This window comes from Oncorhynchus gorbuscha, unplaced genomic scaffold, assembly GCF_021184085.1.
Source record: "Oncorhynchus gorbuscha isolate QuinsamMale2020 ecotype Even-year unplaced genomic scaffold, OgorEven_v1.0 Un_scaffold_2113, whole genome shotgun sequence".
NCBI classification, from domain to species: Eukaryota; Metazoa; Chordata; class Actinopteri; order Salmoniformes; family Salmonidae; genus Oncorhynchus; species Oncorhynchus gorbuscha.
The window spans coordinates 1,434-27,790 of NW_025746705.1; the positions used below are offsets into that span (position 1 = coordinate 1,434).

General features: G+C 43.0%; 3 protein-coding genes across 6 annotated transcripts; 2 read left to right on the forward strand and 1 right to left on the reverse strand.

The window, feature by feature from the left end:
• Window positions 1–204: 204 nt before the first annotated feature.
• Window positions 205–1,812, reverse strand: LOC124025002 (methylthioribulose-1-phosphate dehydratase-like). Of its 4 annotated transcripts, none has more exons than XR_006837128.1 (4): window positions 1,730–1,812; window positions 1,032–1,263; window positions 505–605; window positions 205–328 (listed from the first exon to the last, which is right to left on the reverse strand). XR_006837128.1 is itself a non-coding variant. In XM_046338706.1 (3 exons), the coding sequence occupies exons 1-3, from the start codon at window positions 1,095–1,097 to the stop codon at window positions 229–231; spliced, it is 267 nt and encodes an 88-aa protein (XP_046194662.1). In that variant the 5' UTR covers window positions 1,098–1,190; the 3' UTR covers window positions 205–228. The 4 variants fall into 4 exon arrangements, 1 of the variants encoding a protein (XP_046194662.1); XR_006837127.1 differs by having other exon boundaries at window positions 1,478–1,775; XR_006837126.1 differs by having other exon boundaries at window positions 1,349–1,775.
• Window positions 1,813–11,708: 9,896 nt separating this feature from the next.
• On the forward strand, window positions 11,709–16,400 carry LOC124025001 (cell surface glycoprotein 1-like). Its single transcript, XM_046338705.1, has 2 exons — window positions 11,709–11,798; window positions 15,595–16,400. The coding sequence occupies exons 1-2, from the start codon at window positions 11,711–11,713 to the stop codon at window positions 16,398–16,400; spliced, it is 894 nt and encodes a 297-aa protein (XP_046194661.1). The 5' UTR covers window positions 11,709–11,710.
• A 104-nt stretch (window positions 16,401–16,504) lies between these two features.
• Window positions 16,505–18,269, forward strand: LOC124025003. The gene is made up of 4 exons (XM_046338707.1): window positions 16,505–17,342; window positions 17,503–17,565; window positions 17,746–17,824; window positions 17,935–18,269. The coding sequence occupies exons 1-4, from the start codon at window positions 16,856–16,858 to the stop codon at window positions 18,113–18,115; spliced, it is 810 nt and encodes a 269-aa protein (XP_046194663.1). The 5' UTR covers window positions 16,505–16,855; the 3' UTR covers window positions 18,116–18,269.
• The last annotated feature ends 8,088 nt before the right edge of the window (window positions 18,270–26,357 follow it).

A 26,357-nucleotide genomic window follows, 5' to 3' on the forward strand; every position in this document is an offset into this window, starting at 1 on the left:
TAGTCTCTATGATGATATGAAGGCAAAACACCAGCCCTGCTCACCTGTAGTCTCTATGATGATATGAAGGCAAAACACCAGCCCTGCTCACCTGTAGTCTCTATGATGATATGAAGGCAAAACACCAGCCCTGCTCACCTGTAGTCTCTATGATGATATGAAGGTAAAACACCAGCCCTGCTCACCTGTAGTCTCTATGATGATATGAAGGTAAAACATCAGCCCTGCTCACCTGTAGTCTCTATGATGATATGAAGGTAAAACACCAGCCCTGCTCACCTGTAGTCTCTCCTTCTGCACTCCAGACGGGGCAATGTAGATCTGATCTCTTGGTACAACAAAATGGGGAGATAGAGAGAGAGAATATATTTATTTATTTATTCATCACTCACTCACTCACTCACTCACTCACTCACTCACTCACTCACTCACTCACTCACTCACTCACGTATGAGGTTTTGAATTTTTAAAATGATTCAACAATATTAAAGTCAGAGCACTTACCCACGTCTCAAACTTAGCCCTCCCCCTGTCCCAGTAACCCAGCCGAGTTGGTAGAAAAGACGACATAACTCTGGGATGAGAAGCCGTGGATGTTCCTTGTCCTGAAACAAGGTGATGGGGAAACACTACATTACCCAGACACCATAATGGCTCATCATTTACCTTCAGGTGCTTGTGCAAATTATGAATGTTGTGAGATGTGGCCACATCCATTTACCTCTTCTCACTCTTTCTGGGTCTTAAACTGGAGCTGTGTGTTCTCTCTCTCACCCTCTCCCTGTTGAAGTCCCCCTGTCGTTTCTCTCTAGCTCTCTGGCTTTGGACTCCTCAAAATATCTTCCTCCGACTTCCCTCATCGCTTCTATTGTCCTTAGATTCTTGCTCTACTCACTGTCCAGCCTACAAGTTAAGGTGTGAATCTAGCTCGTTACTTGTTTGCCATTTCAGATTGCAAGACTTGTTTTAAATGTGTTAGCCAGCCTAGCTAGATAACCTACAACGTTTAGCAGTCGTTCTAAAGCACATACCTGAGACTCTGTCGACTCGGAACCATTTTCCTTGTCATCATTGGTGGCATCACAAACAGATGTCATTTTATTTTGGATAGATGCAGAACGAACTGCTTTTTCAACTGGTGGAACCAGATTCTTCTTGCAAGTTCTCTCTTTTCACCCGGTGGAACCAGAGTCTTCTTGCGCCCACGTCCTGGGAGGTTGACTACAACTCCATGGACAGCATGCTTCCTGATAACATTACGAACTGTGGAAACAGCAATGCCAAGGTCTCGGGAGATGGACTTGTAACCTTGCTTAAGGCCATGTTTGGTTATAATCAAATTCCTTACATCCTCAGACAGTTCTTTCCCCTTCGCCATGTTCACAGTGGTAACGTTATAATGAAGCAGAATATCCTGTTCTCTTTTCAACACGATTTGAATGGCTGTTTTTACCTTGTAAAAAGACCTGCAACTTACCACAGTACACGTGTGAACACGTTTTTGATTTTAAATGTATATTTGAAGACGTATTGAATTATTTAAAATAGACGTACAAGGGTGCCAATACACTAGAGCGCAACTGTAACAGGCTGGCCAAAAAGCAAACTAGATAACTTTAACATGCGACGTTATTCCTCCTAAACGAAATCTAAAACAACATATCGTTTAAATACAATATTTCGCCACATGTTTAAATGGAACAATTCAGTTTTATCGCATTTTAAATACCTTTGTGTGTTTGTTTGAAAGCAGAGGTGTCGTCATTAGTGCGACAGGATATAGTAAGGACCTCCAGATCTCTTGTACGTGGCCTTGTATTGTGCCTGAAGACAATTATCGAATAATCGCAGAGGTCTTTGATAATCGGCAAAAATAAGATGAAACAATTCGTAGCAATTCAAAATCAAACGTGTTTTATTATTTGTTCATATTTTTGTTTGAAGATGTATATCCTATATCAGGGTAACTTCAACCTGGAGAGGGTGTTGCACAAGTATGCCTAACAAGCACCAGGTGGTAGCAGAGCCCAAATAAATTAAACCAAATTTATGGTAACGACAGGTACTTTTTTCTTGTCTAGTCATGAAAAGTGGTCCCTCTCTTCCCAACTAGAGTCACCAATTTACATCATGGTGCTTGCAGGCTGCAGTCTAATTACAGTGTAGATGCCTACTAGTACATTATATTATTATATTATATTTGAGTCATTTAGCAAATGCTCTTATCCAGAGCGACTTACAGTTAGTGCATTCAAGAGACCCGAGCTGGCAGAACAGAGTGCTTGGGTTAAGGTGTAGGGTTTGAGCATAGCCTGAAGTGGCAGTTCCTTAGTGCTGTTCCGTAGATAAGTACCATGGTCTTGTAGTGGATGTGAGCTCCGACTGGAAGCCAGTGGAGTGTGTGGAGGAGCAGAGTGACATGAGGGAACTTTGGATGGTTGAAAACCAGGCGGGCTGCAGTGTTATGTTACTGTATCTATCAGCATTTGAAAGATAGTGTGGCTGTGACATGAACTCTTCATAACAAACATTTAGTCCTGCAACCTGAAACGGACCATTAGGCCTTTAATATAATGTTGGTTTACAACCTTGTTGTAGGTCTCCATCCCAGGGGAGGGATGTTTCCTGGGACAGCTTTACTTCACCAAAGTCCTTATTAGATACATTGTTTTATAATTGACAGATGACCATGTTCGTTATCAAGAAACATTTTCTAAGCTTGCCTTTTACTTAGTGTCTTTGACTGACAGTGTGTAGGATATCATAGGGAGGTAGCCTATAGATGGCTGGGGTGAAAAGTGGAGGGGTAAGTCCAGGCCAATAGGATTTCTAGGTTCTCGTCAGACAGGATCAAATGCCTTGTGTTGACAGAAGTGCCGGGGACATGTGACAGGCATTGGATCGTTGCATGCTGGAAGGCTTAGGCCTTCACTTAGGAGTGGATATTTAAAGGCATGGTAACAGGCACATTCACCAAAGCTGAGTTTACTGACAACAACAGATATGACTGATTTAGACACAGTCTTAATGTATACTATGGTGATACTATGGTGATACTACGGTGATACTATGGTGATACTGGTGATACTATGGTGATACTACTGTGATACTATGGTGATACTACGGTGATACTATGGTGATACTATGGTGATACTACTGTGATACTATGGTGATACTATGGTGATACTATGGTGATACTATGGTGACACTATGGTGATACTACTGTGATACTATGGTGATACTATGGTGATACTATGGTGATACTACTGTGATACTATGGTGATACTATGGTGATACTATGGTGATACTATGGTGATACTACTGTGATACTACTGTGATACTATGGTGATACTATGGTGATACTATGGTGATACTATGGTGATACTATGGTGATATGGTGATACTACGGTGATACTATGGTGATACTACGGTGATACTATGGTGATACTATGGTGATACTATGGTGATACTACGGTGATACTATGGTGATACTATGGTGATACTATGGTGATACTATGGTGATACTACGGTGATACTATGGTGATACTATGGTGATACTATGGTGATACTACTGTGATACTATGGTGATACTATGGTGATACTACGGTGATACTATGGTGATACTATGGTGTTACTACGGGGATAGTATGGTGATACATTCTTTTGGAGAGATTGGAAACCCAAATTGGTCTACACGGACATGTGTTCTGGCCTGGTTTAGGTCTTATCTGTCGGAAGATATCAGTTTGTCTCTGTGAATGGTTTATCCTCTGACAAATCAACTGTACATTTCGGTGTTCCTCAAGGTTCTGTTTTAGGACCACTATTGTTTTCACTATATATTTACCTCTTGGGGATGTTATTCGAAAACATAATGTAAACTTTCACTGCTATGCAGATGACACACAGCTGTACATTTCAATGAAACATGGTGAAGCCCCAAAATTGCCCTCGCTAAAGCATGTGTGTTTCAGACATAAGGAAGTGGATGGCTGCAAACTTCTACTATTAAACTCGGACAAAACAGAGATGATTGTTCTAGGTCCCAAGAAACAAAGAGATCTTCTGTTGAATCTGACAATTAATCTTAATGGTTGTACAGTCGTCTCAAATAAAACTGTGAAGGACCTCGGCGTTACTCTGGACCCTGATCTCTCTTTGAAGAACATATCAAGACCATTTTCGAGGGACAGCTTTTTTCCATCTACGTAACATTGCAAAAATCAGAAACTTTCTGTCCAAAAATGATGCAGAAAAATTAATCCATGCTTTTGTCACTTCTAGGTTAGACTACTGCAATGCTCTATTTTCCGGCTACCCGGATAAAGCACTAAATAAACTTCAGTTAGTGCTAAATACGGCTGCTAGAATCCTGACTAGAACCAAAAAATTTGATCATATTACTCCAGTGCTAGCCTCTCTACACTGGCTTCCTGTCAAAGCAAGGGCTGATTTCAAGGTTTTACTGCTAACCTACAAAGCATTACATGGGCTTGCTCCTACCTACCTCTCTGATTTGGTCCTGCCGTACATACCTACACGTACGCTACGGTCACAAGACGCAGGCCTCCTAATTGTCCCTAGAATTTCTAAGCAAACAGCTGGAGGCAGGGCTTTCTCCTATAGAGCTCCATTTTTATGGAACGGTCTGCCTACCCATGTCAGGAGACGCAAACTCGGTCTCAACCTTTAGTCTTTACTGAAGACTCATCTCTTCAGTGGGTCATATGATTGAGTGTAGTCTGGCCCAGGAGTGGGAAGGTGAACGGAAAGGCTCTGGAGCAACGAACCGCACTTGCTGTCTCTGCCTGGCCGGTTCCCCTCTTTCCACTGGGATTCTCTGCCTCTAACCCTGTTACGGGGCTGAGTCACTGGCTTGCTGGGGCTCTCTCGTGCCGTCCCTGGGGGGCTGCGTCACCTGGGTGGGTTGATTCACTGTTGTGGTCGGCCTGTCTGGGTCCCCCCTTGGGTTGTACCGTGTCGGAGATCTTTGTGGGCTATACTCGGCCTTGTCTCAGGATGGTAAGTTGGTGGTTGAAGATTTCCCTCTAGTGGTGTGGGGCTGTGCTTTGGCAAAGTGGGTGGGGTTATATCCTTCCTGTTTGGCCCTGTCCGGGGGTGTCCTCGGATGGGGCCACAGTGTCTCCTGACCCTCTTGTCTCAGCCTCCAGTATTTATGCTGCAGTAGTTTATGTGTCGGGGGGCTAGGGTCAGTTTGTTTATCTGGAATACTTCTCCTGTCCTATTCAGGTGTCCTGTGTGAATCTAAGTGTGCGTTCTCTAATTCTCTCCTTCTCTCTTTCTTTCTCTCTCTCGGAGGACCTGAGCCCCTAGGACCATGCCCCAGGACTACCTGACATGATGACTCCTTGCTGTCCCCAGTCCACCTGGCCATGCTGCTGCTCCAGTTTCAACTGGCCTGGGCCCTAGGACCATGTCCCAGGACTACCTGACATGAGGACTCCTTGCTGTCCCCAGTCCACCTGGCCATGCTCCTGCTCCAGTTTCAACTGTTCTGCCTTACTATTATTCAACCATGCTGGTCATTTATGAACATTTGAACATCTTGCCCACGTTCTGTTATAATCAGGACGTTCTGTTATGCCCCAGGACTACCTGACATGATGGCTCCTTGCTGTCCCCAGTCCACCTGACTGCAGTTTCAACTGTTCTGCCTTAGACCATGAGAACATTTGAACATCTTGGCCTGTTACCCCGGCACAGCCAGAAGAGGACTGGCCACCCCACATATGCTCTTTCTCTCTTTCTTTCTCTCTCTCGGAGGACCTGAGCCCTAGGACCGTGCCCCAGGACTACCTGACATGATGGCTCCTTGCTGTCCCCAGTCCACCTGACTGTGCTGCTGCTCCAGTTTCAACTGTTCTGCCTTATTATTATTTGACCATGCTGGTCATTTATGAACATTTGAACATCTTGGTCATGTTCTGTTATAATCTCTACCCGGCACAGCCAGAAGAGGACTGGATACTACGTTGATACTACGGTGACACTACGGTGATACTATGGTGTTACTACGGGGATAGTATGGTGATACTATGGTGATACTACGGTGACACTACGGTGATACTATGGTGTTACTACGGGGATAGTATGGTGATACTATACGGTGATACTATGGTGATAGTATGGGGATACTACGGTGATACTACGGTGATAGTATGGTGATACTATGGTGATACTCTGGTGATACTATGGTGATACTACGGTGATACTATGGTGATAGTATGGTGATACTACGGTGATACTATGGTGATACTACGGTGATACTATGGTGATACTACGGTGATACTATGGTGATACTATGGTGACACTATTGTGATACTATGGTGATACTACGGTGATACTATGGTGATACTATGGGGATACTATGGTGATAGTATGGGGATACTACGGTGATACTATGGTGATACTAGGTGTTAAAATGGCCAGCTCTAATGTAGTAGTTACATCAACCCTAATCTAGTAGTTAGTTAGTACTTGTTCTCATTATTGGTACCTACAAGATCCCACTTGTATCAGCCAATCACAGTCCACCATTCCCTGTGCACCTCACTGAACCTCGCTCCTGTCTTCAGAGTGAGATCGCGGTCAGCAACAATGTTTATCTTTAATGTACAATCTGTATAAACTATGAGAATAGAAAAGTTCAGAACTTTTGTGAAACATCACAGCACAGTTGAACAATATATATAGCAAATATAAATCAAACTGGATGGTGTTAAAGTTAGATGGGAGGGGTTGAATGGAGCTGAAGGGTGGGACTAATAACAACAAGATAACTGATTTTAAATACACTGTGTCTGTAAAATGTATATAGCTTCAGAACCTCTGTGAAACAGCACAGTTAAAATATATATGGCAAATGGAAATCAAACTGGATGGACATCCGAAAAATACGGGAGATGACCATGTTTGTTATCAAGATGTTGCTAAGTTCATATTCACCATATTTAACAGGTGTTTTCCTGTCATGTGTGTCATGTTACTACTAGCCAGCTAAGCCAGAATATGAGCCATTAACGCTAGCTTGTTCGGCTTGGTGATGAAGCTCACATGTACTGTTTCAAGGAAAATATATTCTGTTTATGTTGTCTGTTGATGCGTATAGCTGTGTTTATGTACCTTTACAGTCTTTATGTAGCCTCATGCTACCATGTACTGTGTGTAGCCGTATGATGTATGTATGTAGCCTACATTTGCCTGTGCCTTCGCTTGTGGTGCAGTTGCTATTCCACGTTGGTCGTGGTCTTGTGCACATGTGCAGACCTTAGTTACATGGCAGTCATGTTGTATATATGCTCACCAGTCACTGGGCCTTTGTCCTGTCAGTGTGTTCTACTAGCTGTGTGTATTTGGCTTTGCCCCGCACGTTGTCTGGAAGCCCTGCTTATGCTTATTCTTTTCTTGTATCTTTCCATTGAGCAACTTTTAGAGTGTGGCGTGTTGAACCCAATATCTGCAATAAACCTGTTCTGAAGACATCTGATTAGTTCTTGCCAGACAGACCTGTGGTGGCTGAACCTTATCCACTACCACTTGTATCTCTCTATTAGTGCTGCTCTACATGGTCCCGACCCAGCAGCCTTTAGTATTGCTCACTGGGGTGGAAGTGTTTCACTTGTCATCTGGCACGGACACACACAGACGCACAGTGTAGCCACAAGTAACCACATACAGGAAACTTCAGTCAATATGAAGCATGTTTGGAAATTCCCCACAGGATTAACGATCATTTCCACATCCTCCTTCCATGGTACAGACATCTCTTTCACCATCATCCTTCCATGTTACAGACATCTCTTTCACCATCATCCTTCCATGGTACAGACATCTCTTTCCCCATCATCCTTCCATGTTACAGACATCTCTTTCACCATCATCCTTCCATGTTACAGACATCTCTTTCACCATCATCCTTCCATGTTACAGACATCTCTTTCACCATCATCCTTCCATGGTACAGACATCTCTTTCCCCATCATTCTTCCATGTTACAGACATCTCTTTCACCATCATCCTTCCATGTTACAGACATCTCTTTCACCATCATCCTTCCATGGTACAGACATCTCTTTCACCATCATCCTTCCATGTTACAGACATCTCTTTCCCCATCATCCTTCCATGTTACAGACATCTCTTTCCCCATCATCCTTCCATGTTACAGACATCTCTTTCCCCATCATCCTTCCATGGTACAGACATATCTTTCCCCATCATCCTTCCATGTTACAGACATCTCTTTCCCCATCATCCTTCCATGTTATGGACATCTCTTTCACCATCATCCTTCCATGGTACGGACATATCTTTCACCATCATCCTTCCATGGTACAGACATATCTTTCCCCATCATCCTTCCATGTTACAGACATCTCTTTCCCCATCATCCTTCCATGTTACAGACATATCTTTCCCCATCATCCTTCCATGTTACAGACATCTCTTTCACCATCATCCTTCCATGGTACAGACATATCTTTCCCATCATCCTTCCATGGTACAGACATATCTTTCCATCCTTCCATGTTACAGACATATCTTTCACCATCATCCTTCCATGGTACAGACATCTCTTTCACCATCATCCTTCCATGGTACAGACATATCTTTCCCCATCATCCTTCCATGTTACAGACATTTCTTTTGCTGAAAAAGCAATAAAAACATGTATTGTAGTCAAACATGGTTTGTTCTACTGGAAAACTAGGTCAATTGTGTCTGTCTGTGTACATATGTAAATGTCAAGCATCCCACCATCCAGTGTCTGTGTGTACTCACAGGCATGCATGTGTGTGTGTGCATGCTTACATGAAGGTATGTCAGTGTGTGTGTGTGTGTGTGTGTGTGTGTGTGTGTGTGTGTGTGTGTGTGTGTGTGTGTGTGTGTGTGTGTGTGTGTGTGTGTGTGTGTGTGTGTGTGTGTGTGTGTGTGTGTGTGTGTGTGTGTGTGTGTGTACGTGTGTGGTGTGTGTCTTCAGTATGCATGCATGTGTAACCGGTGTGAAATGGCTAGCTAGTTAGCGGTGCAATCATTGACGTCACTTGCTCTGAGACATTGAAATAGTTGTTTTCCCATGGCTTTTGTGGAGAGAGATAGGTAACAATGCTTTTGTCAATGTGTTCAGAGAGTGCCTGGTTGAAGCCCAGGTTGGGGGAAGGAGAGAGACGGAAGCAACACATTATACATGGGAGGTGTGTGTGCGTGCAGGAGCAGGCCCGTACCTTTTATTTTCTCTCAGGCTGTCTAAAGCTTCAAAGACCTTAGTACCCAGACCAGGAAGTGATGACAATTCTACTTTAAGCCAGAGGGGTGTGTGGTGGACGAGACGGGACAGGTGTCTACTACCCATCCCACACATGTTTAGTCATCTGAGAAACACACCTCTCTACGTAGGTGCTGCTACTGAGTCATCTTGACTTCCTGTTGGTCCTGACTGGGCCACCAAAGACCCTCTACAGTAGGCCTGGGCAATTCCAGTCCTCAGGGGCCTGATTGGTGTCACTTTTCGCCCATCCCTAGAAACACACATGATTTAAAACAAATTGCATTTTTAACTGAAGATCAAGTTTAGTTGGTTAGGTTGTTAGCTGGGACAGGTGTGTTAGCTGGGACTGACAGGTGTGTTAGCTGGGACTGACAGGTGTGTTAGCTGGGACTGACAGGTGTGTTAGCTGGGACTGACAGGTGTGTTAGCTGGGACTGACAGGTGTGTTAGCTGGGACTGACACTGAAGTATTAGCTGGGACTGACAGGGGACTGACAGGTGTTAGCTGGGACTGACAGGTGTGTTAGCTGGGACTGGGGGAAAAGTGTGACACCAATCAGGCCCTGAGGACTGGAGTTGTCCAGGCCTGCTCTACTGAGTTATCCTGACTTCCTGTTGGCCACCAAAGACCCTCTATTCCCATCAGGTACCGCAGCTCAATGACTATAGAGAAGAATGGGGCATGTTGAGCCATATTGTACATTCAGCATCACTATGTCAAGTGAAATATTACATTCTTTCTAACAAAGATATCTACAGTATATATATTCTAGGATGTTGTGTATCCCTGAAATAATCATCATTTATGTTAACATAACAGTTTTGAAAACATAGCTTGGTCTATTGGCATGACAGCAGGTATGGGGTATAGGGACAGAGTAAGTTGAGCTGCCTTGGTGTAAGAGTAATGGTGTCCTGTGACATTGGGGTTGATGGTGCTGGTAGGTCAAAGTTTCATTCATGGAATGGAGTTGCGGTATATTGTATATCTTAAATTTATGCATACATTCAGATATAGATTCTCTCTGTTCAATATCACTTACCCTTCCATTTGTTGACCAGTTGTCTGGGACAGGGATGTTGTTTTGATGCGCCAATTCGTAGACAAGTTCTCTGTGTTTGAGGCTACTAAGCCCATGAGACTGATCTGTGAGACTCCATGTCATCAGATATGAACTTGTGTTCCTCTGCTACTCTGGCTTTGCAGCTGTTCCAAAGGACTTCTACCATTCTCTCACTTCCTCTCTCAACAACGTCAAGGGAACCAGACCACTGCTTGTTTTACATTTGTACACACGGGACACGATGATGTCTGCTCTGTTATAATACAAATGCACTATCGTGAGTTCATATGCATGACATATCACAAAAACACTATGCATAAACCTGACCAAATGTAATCAACAAAATAGAATCATTATTTGTATGGGTTGTGGTGGCTATCGGCTCAACTTACCCCGAGGCAAACATATAGACTATGTTAATCCACACAGCTACAAGGATGCACTTTCCTGCTAGATTTAGGACCTCATATTTGAGCCAGTTTTCTACAGCAGGAAAATAATCTTGCAGCAACAGAAAAAGTGATTATAATTCATGGACATTTTTGCAGATGTTGATACATTTTTTATAAGAGGAAATCAAGTTTAAAAATTTAAATGACAAACTTCAGAAGCCTTTTTAAAACTCAAATACACTTTGATTTTTAAAATGTCCTTTCATTGCAGGAAAGTTCTCCTGAAACAGAGTGATCAAATGAAGATCTGTAAAACGATCTACTTTGGTTTTGATACGAGCATCATGAAACATATTAATACATTCATTTGACTTGGTGAAAATATATATATATTTTTAAATCTAACTTGCTTACCACTTTTTCCATGTGGTTTCATCCTTCACAGACTCCATGCAATGACAATCTGTTCCTAAATATCTGGTCATGATTAATATGGTTGGATAAAAAAAGAAAAAAAGTGACCTATTGGTAATGTGAAAAAGAGTTAGAGAGAGAGAGAGAGTGTGTGTGTGTGTGTGTGTGTGTGTGTGTGTGTGTGTGTGTGTGTGTGTGTGTGTGTGTGTGTGTGTGTGTGTGTGTGTGTGTGTGTGTGTGTGTGTGTGTGTGTGTGTGTGTGTGTGTGTGTGTGTGTGTGTGTGTGTGTGTGTGTGTAAGAAAGAGATAGAGGGAGAAAGCCAGAGAGGGAGAGTTTTTGAAAGAGAGGGTGTGTTCTGTGTTCTAGCCCACCTCCGCCAACCAATCGACTGTCACTAGCTATCGATGATGCACTGATGTGACTCGGGTCTCAGTATAAAAAAAAGTTGAGCTACACCCTTCAAACATCCCACAGACACTCCTAGGAAAACAAGCCTTCTTGGGAACAGAACCCCAGAGCACAGCAGTACACCTTCTCTCATCTCTCCTCGATGCCTATCTCTGATCTCAGGATGTGGACTCTACTGCTTGGGGTTATTTTCGGACTTCTGGCACCTGTTCAGTCCGACCCTGTTCCTGGTGAGTAACAATTTATTACTGTCCCAGGAAACAAATGAGTGAAACCCTGCTCTTTGGCTCAGTTGGTAGTGTGTGGTGCTTGCAAAGCCAGGGTTGTGGGTTCAATTCCCAGGGCCATCCAAAAGTAAAAATGCATGAGAAATTGTGTTCACATTAAACAAGATCAGATATTATTGTTGGGGTTGCTTGTCACAGTCTGACAACCATCCCGTTGTAACAACATACCCAGTAAGCTAAATTATGTTGAAAAGACACCTAGAAGCCTTATTTTCCAGACATTGAAAAGATGTCTATGTTTCACAAGTTTGGACAGCATGGTACAGTACAATGGAGTTTAATTCAGCACAGTACAGTACAGTTCAATTCAGTTTAATTCAGTATAGTACAGTACAATGGAGTTTAATTCAGCACAGTACAGTACAATGGAGTTTAATTCAGTACAGTCCAATGGAGTTTAATTCAGTACAGTACAGTACAGTTCAATGGAGTTTAATTCAGTACAGTACAGTACAGTACAATGGAGTTTAATTCAGCACAGTACAGTACAGTTCAATGGAGTTTAATTCAGCACAGTACAGTACAGTTCAATGGAGTTTAATTCAGTATAGTACAGTACAATGGAGTTTAATTCAGCACAGTACAGTACAATGGAGTTTAATTCACCACAGTACAGTACAGTCCAATGGAGTTTAATTCAGTACAGTACAGTACAGTACAGTACAGTTCAATGGAGTTTAATTCAGTACAGTACAGTACTGTATATTTCTCTGAGTCATTGTGTTAGCATAAAACAAAATAATAAAAAAAATGTTTGGGAGCAAAACATCCCCAGCTGGCCATTGGTTGTGTATTAATCAGGGTTATTAAAACATCCCCAGCTGGCCATTGGTTGTGTATTAATCAGGGTTATTTATGCATCCCCAGCTGGCCATTGGTTGTGTATTAATCAGGGTTATTAAGGCATCCCCAGCTGGCCATTGGTTGTGTATTAATCTGGGTTATTAAGGCATCCCCAGCTGGCCATTGGTTGTGTATTAATCAGGGTTATTAAGGCATCCCCAGCTGGCCATTGGTTGTGTATTAATCAGGGTTATTAAAACATCCCCAGCTGGCCATTGGTTGTGTATTAATCAGGGTTATTAAGGCATCCCCAGCTGGCCATTGGTTGTGTATTAATCAGGGTTATTAAGGCATCCCCAGCTGGCCATTGGTTGTGTATTAATCTGGGTTATTAAAACATCCCCAGCTGGCCATTGATTGTGCAGCCAAATAAAATGGGTCACTGTCTAAGACCTCCTGTTGTATCTGAACACAGGCTTATGGAATTCAAGTAATCCTATCCTCGTCTGATGAGTCTGCACTTTTCTACTTCACCGGAGAGCCTCATTGTGTTTCAAACCTACCTGTACTCCAGCTCAGTGAAATCTGGGGACCTATTGTTTACATGTTTAGTGCCTAAGTCCCCCTTCCCTCCCCCTTCCTCCCCCCCTTCCCCCTCCCCACGTAGACAAACACACAGCAGTCTTTGTAGCAATTGCTGAGCTGTTCCAACAGGTGCATTAATGTGTATATCCTGAATTTCTGTGAAACCAAAGTGCTTTGGTGAGTTTCATTCAAGCTTGGGTGAGAAGGGAGAAACCTCATACAGGTAAAACTGTTATTGAACAGGGAGAGAAACCTCATACAGGTAAAACTGTTATTGAACAGGGAGAAACCTCATACAGGTAAAACTGTTATTGAACAGGGAGAAACCTCATATAGGTAAAACTGTTATTGGACAGGGAGAAACGTCATTCAGGTAAAAAAGTTATTGGACAGGGAGAAACCTCATTCAGGTAAAACTGTTATTGAACAGGGAGAAACCTCATTCAGGTAAAACTGTTATTGGACAGGGAGAAACCTCATATAGGTAAAACTGTTATTGGACAGGGAGAAACCTCATTCAGGTAAAACTGTTATTGGACAGGGAGAAACCTCATTCAGGTAAAACTGTTATTGAACAGGGAGAAACCTCATTCAGGTAAAACTGTTATTGAACAGGGAGAAACCTCATTCAGGTAAAACTGTTATTGAACAGGGAGAAACCTCATATAGGTAAAACTGTTATTGAACAGGGAGAAACCTCATTCAGGTAAAACTGTTATTGGACAGGGAGAAACCTCATTCAGGTAAAACTGTTATTGAACAGGGAGAAACCTCATTCAGGTAAAACTGTTATTGGACAGGGAGAAACCTCATTCAGGTAAAACTGTTCACAAGTGAACAGGGAGAAACCTTTCAGGTAAAACTGGAGGCCTGGTAAAACTGATTGAACAGGAGAAACCTCATTCAGGTAAAACTGTTCACAGGATCATGTTAGAAATGGAGGCCTGTTGCTTGTCAAATATTAAGAACAATGTCAAAGATAAGAGCAGTTACTTCTCCTTTTGTTTGAAAACAGTATTTAATGACACTCAACATTCCATGAGACAGTTACGCTGCTTTGGAGGATTCAACAAATACCTAAGGAAAGGGGTCAGAGATACGTTTGGGATTGGGCAACAGTATTCCTGGTCAGCTCCCTAGTACCCCCTCTCGCCACAGTACACACTTAGAATTAGTGGTGACTTGAGGAACCCAGGAGATCCTCAAGGATCCCCTGAGTTTCTCAAGGAACCATTGCTAGTCAATGGCTCATATTTGCACCTTTGTTTAGTTGAGGGGTTCTTGGTGGAACTTTTAACGTTTCAATGTAGCAACAGGTTCCAGGAGGAACCCCGGAGTGGAGGCGTGGCTTATTAGGGGTGTGGCTTTAAGATATATCTTGTTGGGTCACCGGTTTGAGTAAATGTCCTTCCTGTTCATCTGTTCTGTTGTTCAAGGAAGCTTACTGAGGTGAATGACTTCCTCAGTCAAGAGCCTATGAAAATTGCAAAGTTGGAATAGTTACTACTTTATTACTATATTTAATCAGCAATGTTTATATTATTCATATTATATTAGAATATGCAATATGCATAAATATTGAAGGAACATTGAAATTTGCAGTGTACAAGATGAACATGGTGAATAGGAATGACATTTACTCTAATGGGTTCCCCCCAAAAATGATCTGAAAGCCACACGTCCAATAATCCACGCCTCCAGTCTCCTCATAGGCTGCCACCTCTACAATATATTATTAAAAGGTTAAAAATGCAACCCCTCCCATCACAAAAAGGTTCCGGTGGGGTTCCAATAACCTTTTTGAACTGGAAAGGTCCTGCCGGTGCGGCAACCCAAAAGGTTCTTCCGGGCATCTTCACTGCTAAGAGTGTATCCCTGGTTAGCTCCCTAGCACGCCCTCTTGCAGGAATAAGATATATGCACACCGTATTCACGTGAAAACCTCTGTTGGGGCGTAACATTTGGCACCTCTTCAACGCCTATCCTAAACTCTTTGGAAGTAGCACTGTTGACTAATTATGGCAACAGAACAGGGAAAAGAGACAAGCCAAGACATTGTTTATTTAAAGGTTTGGGTGTATTGATTTTGCGGTTGAATAAAACCAAATGATTTGATGAAACTACCTCTGTCAAACACAAAGGCAGACGATTAGTCATCCCAGTTAGTAATCATGTTTCCTGTATGGTGAGTCAGAACACGACAGGTTCACACAGGTACTCCAGGGAGGAGCCTGAAAGGCCACAATACTCCCAGGCCTTCCTTTGTCATGCAAAGACATCAAAGCTCAGTAATTTTCCTCTACTGTAAAGGTCAGGACATGATGTTAGTAGGTAATCATTGAGCTGAGGTCTTTTCTTCTCTTTGTCACAGTCTCGACAGAACCTCCCGCTCTGGCTGCTGGGGATTTTCTTGGGGAAACTTTCAAGGTCTTCAAGAAGCTTGTAGTGGGTCCCCCGGATGCCACCAATGGAACATCCAGCAGTGACGAAACAGTGGACCTAGATCATTTGGTGACCCCTGACCCTGTGACATCTGACCCGGAAGACCAACTGCCCACCTTTGACCCAGAGGAGGGCAGCACAGATGAGACAGAGGGCAGCACTACAGAGGGCAGTATGAAACACCCCACTTCAGGACAAGATGATGAAGGGGAGCTGTTTGATGCCAACCTTAAACCTAGCTTTAACCTCCGCCCCAGTCCAACTCCTCGCCCCAGTCCAACTCCTCGCCCCAGTCCAAGTGATAGACCTGATTCACCAGAGGAAGATGAAATGATCCTGGATACCGAAAGCCCCACAGCAGAGTTTGTCCCCACAGCAGAGTTTGTCCCCACAGTAGAGTTTGTCCCCACAGCAGAGTTTGTCCCCACAGCAGAGTTTGTCCCCACAGCAAAGATTGTCCCCACTGCAGAGTTTGTCCCCACAGTAGAGTTTGTCCCCACAGCAGAGTTTGTCCCCACTGCAGAGTTTGTCCCCACAGCAGAGTTTGTCCCCACAGCAGAGTTTGTCCCCACAGCAGAGTTTAACCCCACCACTGATTTGGAAGATGTTACTGCAGAGTTTGTCCCCACAGCCCCAGTTTGTCCCTCACAGCAGAGTTTGTCCCCACAGCAGAGTTTGTCCCCCAGCAGAGTTTATCCAACTCAGATGTTTAACCCCACCACTGATTTTTCATGATTAACCCCAGAAGATGTTAACCAACTCATGATGCTAACCCCAGCCCCAGTCCTTATCCAACTCATGATGCTAACCCCAGCCCCAGTCCTTATCCAACTCATGATGCTAACCCCAGCCCCAGTCCTTATCCAACTCATGATGCTAACCCCAGCCCCAGTCCTTATCCAACTCATGATGCTAACCCCAGCCCCAGTCCTTATCCAACTCATGATGCTAACCCCAGCCCCAGTCCTTATCCAACTCATGATGCTAACCCCAGACCCAGTCCTTATCCAACTCATGATGCTAACCCCAGACCCAGTCCTTATCCAACTCATGATGCTAACCCCAGCCCCAGTCCTTATCCAACTCATGATGCTAACCCCAGACCCAGTCCTTATCCAACTCATGATGCTAACCCCATACCCAGTCCTTATCCAACTCATGATGCTAGCACCACAACAGAGCTAGAGGAGATGGAGGACGATATATTCAGACCAAACTTTGTCGCCAGCCCTAGTCGTGTACCGGATCCCAGTCCCAGCCATAGTCCCATCTCAGAGTTTGAAGAAGAAGACCTGTTACCTCTTAGCCTTGATCCAAGCTTTAGTACCACCTCCAGACCTAGCCAAAGTTTGGGGAGCAGCCATACACCTAGTTCTAACCTAACCAGTATGACAGACTTGGAGGAAGGCGGGGCTGCAAAGATGAACACAGAGCTGGCCTTCACCTCAACCACCAGTTCTGCTGCACCTACAACAGTCAGGATGAATTCAGACATCGAAGGGTCAGGGTTGGGATTCATGCCTCAGAGTAGCACCACAGTAGCAGCCCCTGCTGGTGAGGAGGACCAAACGTACAACTCCCGAGTCGATAAGCCACTCATTGAAACAAAGACAATAATTCAAGGCAGCAATAGGCTTGCTCTACCAAGGGAGGAACCGGCAGTGGATACCTCTACAGGTACAGTACTGTTTATCCAGGAGAAGTGTACTAATATTCTGTCCCTTCAAAGTTCTTGTGTTCAGGTCTATATACCTGCTGTAATGAGAACAGAACTTTTTTTGTTAGTATTGAACACATCTCTTTGAGTGTAAATTGTAGTTAATCTCTATTTCCACAGTTCTTCGTGATGCAGCTGCTGTAAAACCAACCCCATCCAGACAACATGATTCATATACATCGGGTCAGTTCCTGAATCATACACGCCCAGCTAACAAGATATGCTACTGATACACCAGGGAACGTTCTGCTCCTTGGTGCAGTTTAAATGTGAAGACAATGTTTTGTGAACGTACTAGAGGACCCAGTAGACACGGTCACTTCCCCTCACTGTCTGCTTCGTCTTCTTCTCCTCCTCCTCCAGGTTGGTTGATCATCGTTGCCTTCGTCGCGGGCGTGGCGGTGTTGGTCGTAATCTGTGTCGCCATAGGTACCAGAGACAGGTAAAATCCACCACTTTCAAACCCATCCCGGAAAATATGTTCATGAGATTGAAACATGTTGTCACTTAGTTACAAACCATGGAATTAAACCATGTCAAATCATCTTGCAGGTGGAATGCACCGGCCCAGGCTTCTGAGAAGAAGGTCGCCAACGCGAGCTCAGGAGATGAGAAGGTGGAGCGGGAAATGGAGAGGTTTCTGTCTAAAGAGAGGCCAAGGGAAAACATCCACGCTGGAGAGTACACTGTTATACTTCTGGAGGACCTCCCTGAGAAAGAGCCGCTGGACTGAGACGGGCCAAGGAGATGCAGAACGGGGACAAAATAAGAACAACGGACACCTGAGAAATAGAATGGAACGGGTCTCCCCATTCTAGTCAATGGTGGCATAATGGGTGGCATAATGGGTGGCATAATGGGTGGCATAATGGGTGGCATAATGGGTGGATCCCCATTCTTGACACACACAGGAAACTGTTGAGTGTGAAAACCCAGCAGCATTGTAGTTCTTGACACAAACGGGTGCACCTGGCACCTACCCTGTTCAAAGGCACTTAAATATTTTGTCTTGCCCATTCACCCTCTGAATGGCTCACAGACACAATCCATGTCTCAATTGTCTCAAAGCACAATCCAGTCTCCTCCCCTTCTTCTACACTGATTGAAGTGACATCAATAAGGGATCATGGCTTTCACCTGGATTCACCTGGTCAGTCTATGTCATGGAAAGATTTCTCACAGCAGGGAAAGAATCCTGCAGCAACTGGAAATGTGAATGATTATGTGGTTTATAATTCATTTTTGTAGGGGTTGATAATGCATTTTTGTACTTACGGCAAATCAAGTCTGACATTTTTAAGCGTAAATTACAAACTTTAGAACTCTTTTTAAACTTTGAATAACTACAAGTTTACATTTCCTACCTTGCAGGAAATTTGCTGCAACAACCGGGTGATCAAATTAAGACCCTACATCTGTAGCTAGTGATTCCTGATTCTGTGACTATGAATGGAGACATTCTAGAATGTATGTGGGACACGTCTGTGGCGTGTGAGTTTGAACTGTCCCTTTGACCTTTGGTAGCCCAGATAAGTCAGATTGATAAACACCTGTTCCGATGGGCTATGGATGAACACGTCGCTATATCTCTGTTGACATTATGTATATTATCAAAGTTACAAACACTGTCAAAACCATTGATAGAAAAAAAGAAAACAAGGTCATACTGAATTTAAAATTCTCACTCACCGACCAGTGTTGTTGTTGTTGTTGTTGTAATTATTGTTGTTGTTGTTATTGTTGTTGTTATTTTTGTTTTGATATTGCACTATTTTTTATCAACAAATCTTATTTGTGTACATGTTTTTGATCAACCTGTAAAATAAAATACAGAATCCATACAGAATATAAATGAATGTGTTGTTTCATAGTGACACATACACTCAGGGACTCACATAAGTGCTACACAGCCACAATAAGTCAAGCATAGCAGAAAGACTGAATAGCAACCTACTTAGAGCCCTGCTTTTCACTACATTTCCACTGGGTGTAAAATCCTGCTGACTCTGGCATTACGTATTGTTCAGATGAATGCCGGTATGTGAATCATAGTAAGTATAATATACTTTATACTTCATATGTATTTGTTTTAAACACTCAGGGTTCTTCTAGTGTTAGACAGTTGTATGATGCACAGTGCATAGCTACTGCTGAAGTATAATGGATGCATTTTAAACCATTACAACACTTCATTAGTCAGCTACACTAAATGTTTACCAAATGTAGTTTCTCCCTTCCATTTCCACGTCTGTTCATATAAAGTGTACTGCAGATCATTTTAAACTATGAACTAACTACAACTAGTGGGGTTTAAATACAACTACTACCATGCTTTGGTACTCTGGGACCATATGTCAAGAAAGAAACAATCCGGTTTTCATTTTTCATTTCAACATTTATTGGTTTCCATAATTATATGTACACAAGAAGTAGTAAAACACTTTACCACACTTTTAGTCCATTTGTCTGACAGAGAAAATTATATTTTTTACATTTTAGACAAATTAAATTCATACTTTCTTTAGTTCACTCACACACATTCAACATTAGACAGATTCTAGAACCACACATTCACACAGTCAACATCAGACAGATTCTAGAACCACACATTCACACAGTCAACATCAGACAGATTCTAGACCCACACATTCACACAGTCAACATCAGACAGATTCTAGAACCACACATTCACACAGTCAACATCAGACAGATTCTAGAACACACACAGTCAACATCAGACAGATTCAAGAATCCCACATTCACACAGTCAACATCAGACAGATTCTAGAACCACACATTCACACAGTCAACATCAGACAGATTCTAGAACCACACATTCACACAGTCAACATCAGACAGATTCTAGAACCACACATTCACACAGTCAACATCAGACAGATTCTAGAACCACACATTTACACAGTCAACATCAGACAGATTCAAGAATCCCACATTCACACAGTCAACATCAGACAGATTCAAGAATCCCACATTCACACAGTCAACATCAGACAGATTCAAGAATCCCACATTCACACAGTCAACATCAGACAGATTCTAGAACCACACATTCACACAGTCAACATCAGACAGATTCTAGAACCACACATTCACACAGTCAACATCAGACAGATTCTAGAACCACACATTCACACAGTCAACATCAGACAGATTCTAGAACCACACATTCACACAGTCAACATCAGACAGATTCTAGAACCACACATTCACACAGTCAACATCAGACAGATTCTAGAACCACACATTCACACAGTCAACATCAGACAGATTCTAGAACCACACAATCACACAGTCAACATCAGACAGATTACACAACAATGAGGAAGAATGTTCCAACATGTTCTTGGACACATATGTGCATTGAATCAAAATCCAGGATAGAAAATAGACAGCAGAAGAATGGTCTACATGTACATTTCAACAGAGATTCATAGAAAAATAAAAAGAGGAAAAAGCCAAACGGAGAAAGAAAACATTTAAAGTGAATTTATGAATCACTGATGTTTAACAGTGTTCAGCTTTGTCTCTATGTCTGGACAAGACTCAAGAGCATTTTGCATAGGTGCATAGGTGCATAGGTGCATAGGTGCATAGGTGCATAGGTGCATAGGTGCATAGGTGCATAGGTTGCCTGAAAAAATGTTGCCTGAACCTGATATTCAGCTAACGTACATACATACAGTAGCTGCCAGCACCAACGCTCTGTTGATGCCTGCCCCTGTCGTCTGGATTCCACTCTGAGAAAGCTACACCTTTAATTGGACTTTTCCCTCTTATCTTGTCAACCTAACAACAAAAGTAACAAGGATACTGTAAAACAAACAGTAAAATAACACCACCCAGTCCATAGTGGTGGAAAATACAGCACTTTTTTCTCTTCTTTTTCCTCTCTTTCCAGACCATTTTCTGGATCATTCTGTGTATGCATTAAGAGTATTAACTACATCTGTCTCCCTGAAAAAGACCAAACAATTCCATATGTATATTGGTGTTGGATTCAACATTTTGAACATTGAGACATTAAATAAATGATAGAGAAGAAGCATAGAATCAAAGGAGAAAGTTAAGGGTTCTCTGTGGAATGTGTTTGATGGAGGAGAGGAGAGTGAAGTGTTGATATAGGGAAGACAGATGGACATCTGTGGATTAGGTGAAGGAGGGGTTGAGGTCAGCAAATGGGAGGTGAGGTCAGTAATCAGGGTTTCTTATCTGGTTACCTTCTTCCTGTTGGGCATATACTGTAAGGATTGGAGAGAGGGAGTGTCTTAAGTGGGATATAAATATCTGGATGGGACAAATGTTGGGTTGTCTGATTACAGCTGTACAGAACCTTTGGGAAGAATTCAACTTGGTTAAAGCTTCTCTAGTGTCGGTGGGTTATTTACTCTGAAAAATAAGAACCTAACATTGGAAAGTTAATATCTCTGTGAGACTAGTAGACTACTACCCAAAGTAAAAGGACAAACAACGTAGTTCTACTTTTGCATATGGTTTTCCTATCGTTACAGAAACCCTGAGCAGAACCCTCTGTGAGATCATATTTGTTTAGGATTCACTACAAAACGTTTCACCTAAATATCTACCTGGATCTAGTATATGTTATATCCACAAAGTGCAAGGAGGCACTTTGAACATGGAGATGTAAGATAATGCTGCTCTTCAACAGGTTCCGTCCAGAGTGTTTCTGAGACCCAGTACTGCTGTAAAGATCAGTTCCCTATTGAGATTCTACCCAGCATCCACTGCAAGGTAATGGTCTTGTTGTTATATAACCTTACTGGTCCAGGTACAGAGGTTTGTACAGTGCAGTGCTGGACACACACACACCGAGCTCCAAATAGTCCTATCTGTAATTGCAAGCTACTTTTTCGGTCTTTGTATTTATCATGTTGATACGACATACATTAGAGGAAGTGTCTGAAACAGAACTTTATAAAGGGAGGACCGGCCTTCCTTTTTTTCAGAGTCACAAATGAGCATGTTGGAGATGGAGCTGAACTTTTCAAATCCAAATTGAAGGGCAAATTTTCTGTTGATATGGATTATTTGACTGTAATAAACATTGTCGTAATCATCACGCTGACTGACTGAACAGATTGTGGTTGACAAGGCAAGGTTGTCGTTTAGCATAGAAATACAAACACACAAAGCACTGACTTTCAGGGCCGACCGGCTTACAAGCCTATATTCCCTCTACCATCGCCTACTCTCCCTCTACCATCTCTCTACCATCTCCTACTCCCTCTCTCTACCATCTCTCTACCATCTCTTACTCCCTCTCTCTACCATCTCATACTCTCCCTCTACCATCTCTCTACCATCTCCTACTCCCTCTCTCTACCATCTCCTACTCCCTCTCTCTACCATCTCTCTACCATCTCTCTACCATCTCTCTACCATCTCCTACTCTCCCTCTACCATCTCTCTACCATCTCTTACTCCCTCTCTCTACCATCTCCTACTCTCCCTCTACCATCTCTCTACCATCTCTTACTCCCTCTCTCTACCATCTCTTACTCTCTCTCTACCAACTCTTACTCTCTCTCTACCATCTCTTACTCCCTCTCTCTACCATCTCCTACTCTCCCTCTACCATCTCTCTACCATCTCTTACTCCCTCTCTCTACCATCTCCTACTCTCCCTCTACCATCTCTCTACCATCTCTTACTCCCTCTCTCTACCATCTCTTACTCTCTCTCTACCAACTCTTACTCTCTCTCTACCATCTCTTACTCCCTCTCTCTACCATCTCCTACTCTCCCTCTACCATCTCTCTACCATCTCTTACTCCCTCTCTCTACCATCTCTTACTCTCTCTCTACCAACTCTTACTCTCTCTCTACCATCTCTTACTCCCTCTCTCTACCATCTCCTACTCTCCCTCTACCATCTCTCTACCATTTCTTACTCTCCCTCTACCATATCTTACTCTCTCTACCATCTCTTACTCTCTCTCTCTACCATCTCTCTACCCTCTCTTACTCCCTCTCTCTACCATCTCTTACTCTCTCTCTCTACCATCTCTTACTCTCTCTCTACCATCTCTTACTCTCTCTCTACCATCTCTTACTCTCTATCATCTCTTACTCTCTCTCTACCATCTCTTACTCTCTATCATCTCTTACTCTCTCTCTACCATCTCCTACTCCCTCTCTCTACCATCTCTCTACCATCTCTTACTCCCTCTCTCTACCATCTCATACTCTCCCTCTACCATCTCTCTACCATCTCCTACTCCCTCTCTCTACCATCTCCTACTCCCTCTCTCTACCATCTCTCTACCATCTCTCTACCATCTCTCTACCATCTCCTACTCTCCCTCTACCATCTCTCTACCATCTCTTACTCCCTCTCTCTACCATCTCCTACTCTCCCTCTACCATCTCTCTACCATCTCTTACTCCCTCTCTCTACCATCTCTTACTCTCTCTCTACCAACTCTTACTCTCTCTCTACCATCTCTTACTCCCTCTCTCTACCATCTCCTACTCTCCCTCTACCATCTCTCTACCATCTCTTACTCCCTCTCTCTACCATCTCCTACTCTCCCTCTACCATCTCTCTACCATCTCTTACTCCCTCTCTCTACCATCTCTTACTCTCTCTCTACCAACTCTTACTCTCTCTCTACCATCTCTTACTCCCTCTCTCTACCATCTCCTACTCTCCCTCTACCATCTCTCTACCATCTCTTACTCCCTCTCTCTACCATCTCTTACTCTCTCTCTACCAACTCTTACTCTCTCTCTACCATCTCTTACTCCCTCTCTCTACCATCTCCTACTCTCCCTCTACCATCTCTCTACCATCTCTTACTCTCTCTCTCTACCATCTCTCTACCCTCTCTTACTCCCTCTCTCTACCATCTCTTACTCTCTCTCTCTACCATCTCTTACTCTCTCTCTACCATCTCTTACTCTCTCTCTACCATCTCTTACTCTCTATCATCTCTTACTCTCTCTCTACCATCTCTTACTCTCTATCATCTCTTACTCTCTCTCTACCATCTCTTACTCTCTTTCTCTCTCTCTACCAGCTCTTACTCTCTCTCTACCATCTCTTACTCTCTCTCTACCATCTCCTTCTCTCTCTCTACCATCTCTTACTCTCTCTCTACCATCTCTTACTCTCTCTCTACCATCTCTTACTCTCTATCATCTCTTACTCTCTCTCTACCATCTCTTACTCTCTATCATCTCTTACTCTCTCTCTACCATCTCTTACTCTCTTTCTCTCTCTCTACCAGCTCTTACTCTCTCTCTACCATCTCTTACTCTCTCTCTACCATCTCCTTCTCTCTCTCTACCATCTACTCTCTCTCTACCATCTCTTACTCTCTCTCTCTACCATCTCTTACTCTCTCTCTACCATCTCTTACTCTCTCTCTCTACCATCTCTTACTCTCTCTTACTCTATCTCTATCATCTCCTACTCACTCTCTACCATATCTTACTCTCTCTCTACCTGACATCTCTTACTCTCTCTCTACCTGACATCTCTTACTCTCTCTCTACCATCTCTTACTCTCTCTCTATCATCTCCTACTCACTCTCTACCATATCTTACTCTCTCTCTACCTGACATCTCTTACTCTCTCTCTACCTGACATATCTTACTCTCTCTCTACCATCTCTTACTCTCTCCCTACCATCTCTTACTCTCTCTCTACCATCTCTTACTCTCTCTCTATCATCTCCTACTCACTCTCTACCATATCTTACTCTCTCTCTACCTGACATATATCTTACTCTCTCTCTACCTGACATATGTTACTCTCTCCCTACCATCTATTATTCTGTCTTTTGTTCTCTCTCTCTTTTTCACTCTTTCTTTGACACACACATTCACACACTGGAATGCACGTATACGTTATATACAGACACACAAAAACATATAGAATATATAGATTGTCGGTGTGTTTGTCCTCTTACAGCCAGGGGAGGGAACATATTACATTCTCTTCCTGCCTCTGCACATGTCTTGTTAATGCTGTCCATATGCACCTTGGCGTCGTTGGCTGTCTATAAATACGCAACAGCCACATTTGGAGGCATTTAGTGATGTTAAGTCCAGAGGTAAGCTCCAGTGCTTAGAGGCTGATCATGTGTGCCGATGCCAGAGTTTAATCCTCTAAGTCAAAGGTATTGTAGCTCCTTCAACACACCCAACACTTGTTTTTATTCTGCCACTAGGGGAGCCACATGGTCAACATTCTCCTTCCCTTTGCTGCGGGATGTTGTTACGTTAACGGTTTCAGAACCTGTTTGCTGCTATTGGTTGACTGCAACAAGAGGCAGTAGTAAAGTCAAGGGCTTTTTGAGATAGTTCAGTGTTTGCCTTGACATTTTTGTAATTTTTTATTTTTAAGAAAATGTGCATTACCAAGGCTCTTTAAGTTATTTTATTCTTAGTGCTATTAGAAGGCAGCAGGTTTTAGAAAGCGTCAAAGCCACTCTGGAAACCAAAGAAAAGTGAATCGACCACCACTGAATATCTAGCAACCCCTGGAACATCAAGTGTTTCTGGAACATATTGTTATAAGGTTGTGCAGGGTCAGGAATAGGAATAGTAGTGACTGACAGGAGGGTTCTCCATGGAGGGGCTTCTCATCATAACACTCCTCAACTGGTCCTTGTATACAACTGGCAAGGCCACATCTCATAAGCACACATTCTCTGAACTGCCTCTGGCGCTAACAAAACCCCTACATTTTTTATACATAAAACAGACAGAAGGATTGCTTTTTCCCCAAAAGGTTGAGCAGCAACAAAAGTGCGGCATTGCGTATATCAGAGAACATGCACTGTCGAGTAAGGTTCAGAATACAACCACCTGAATGGGTCCATTATACTAAACAATGCCTTAAAAATCACCAGCACAGCTTAAGCAATGTCATTTGGAAGTCCTAATCTAATGGTTTAAGATAGGTACAAGTGGATGCGTACTACGTTGT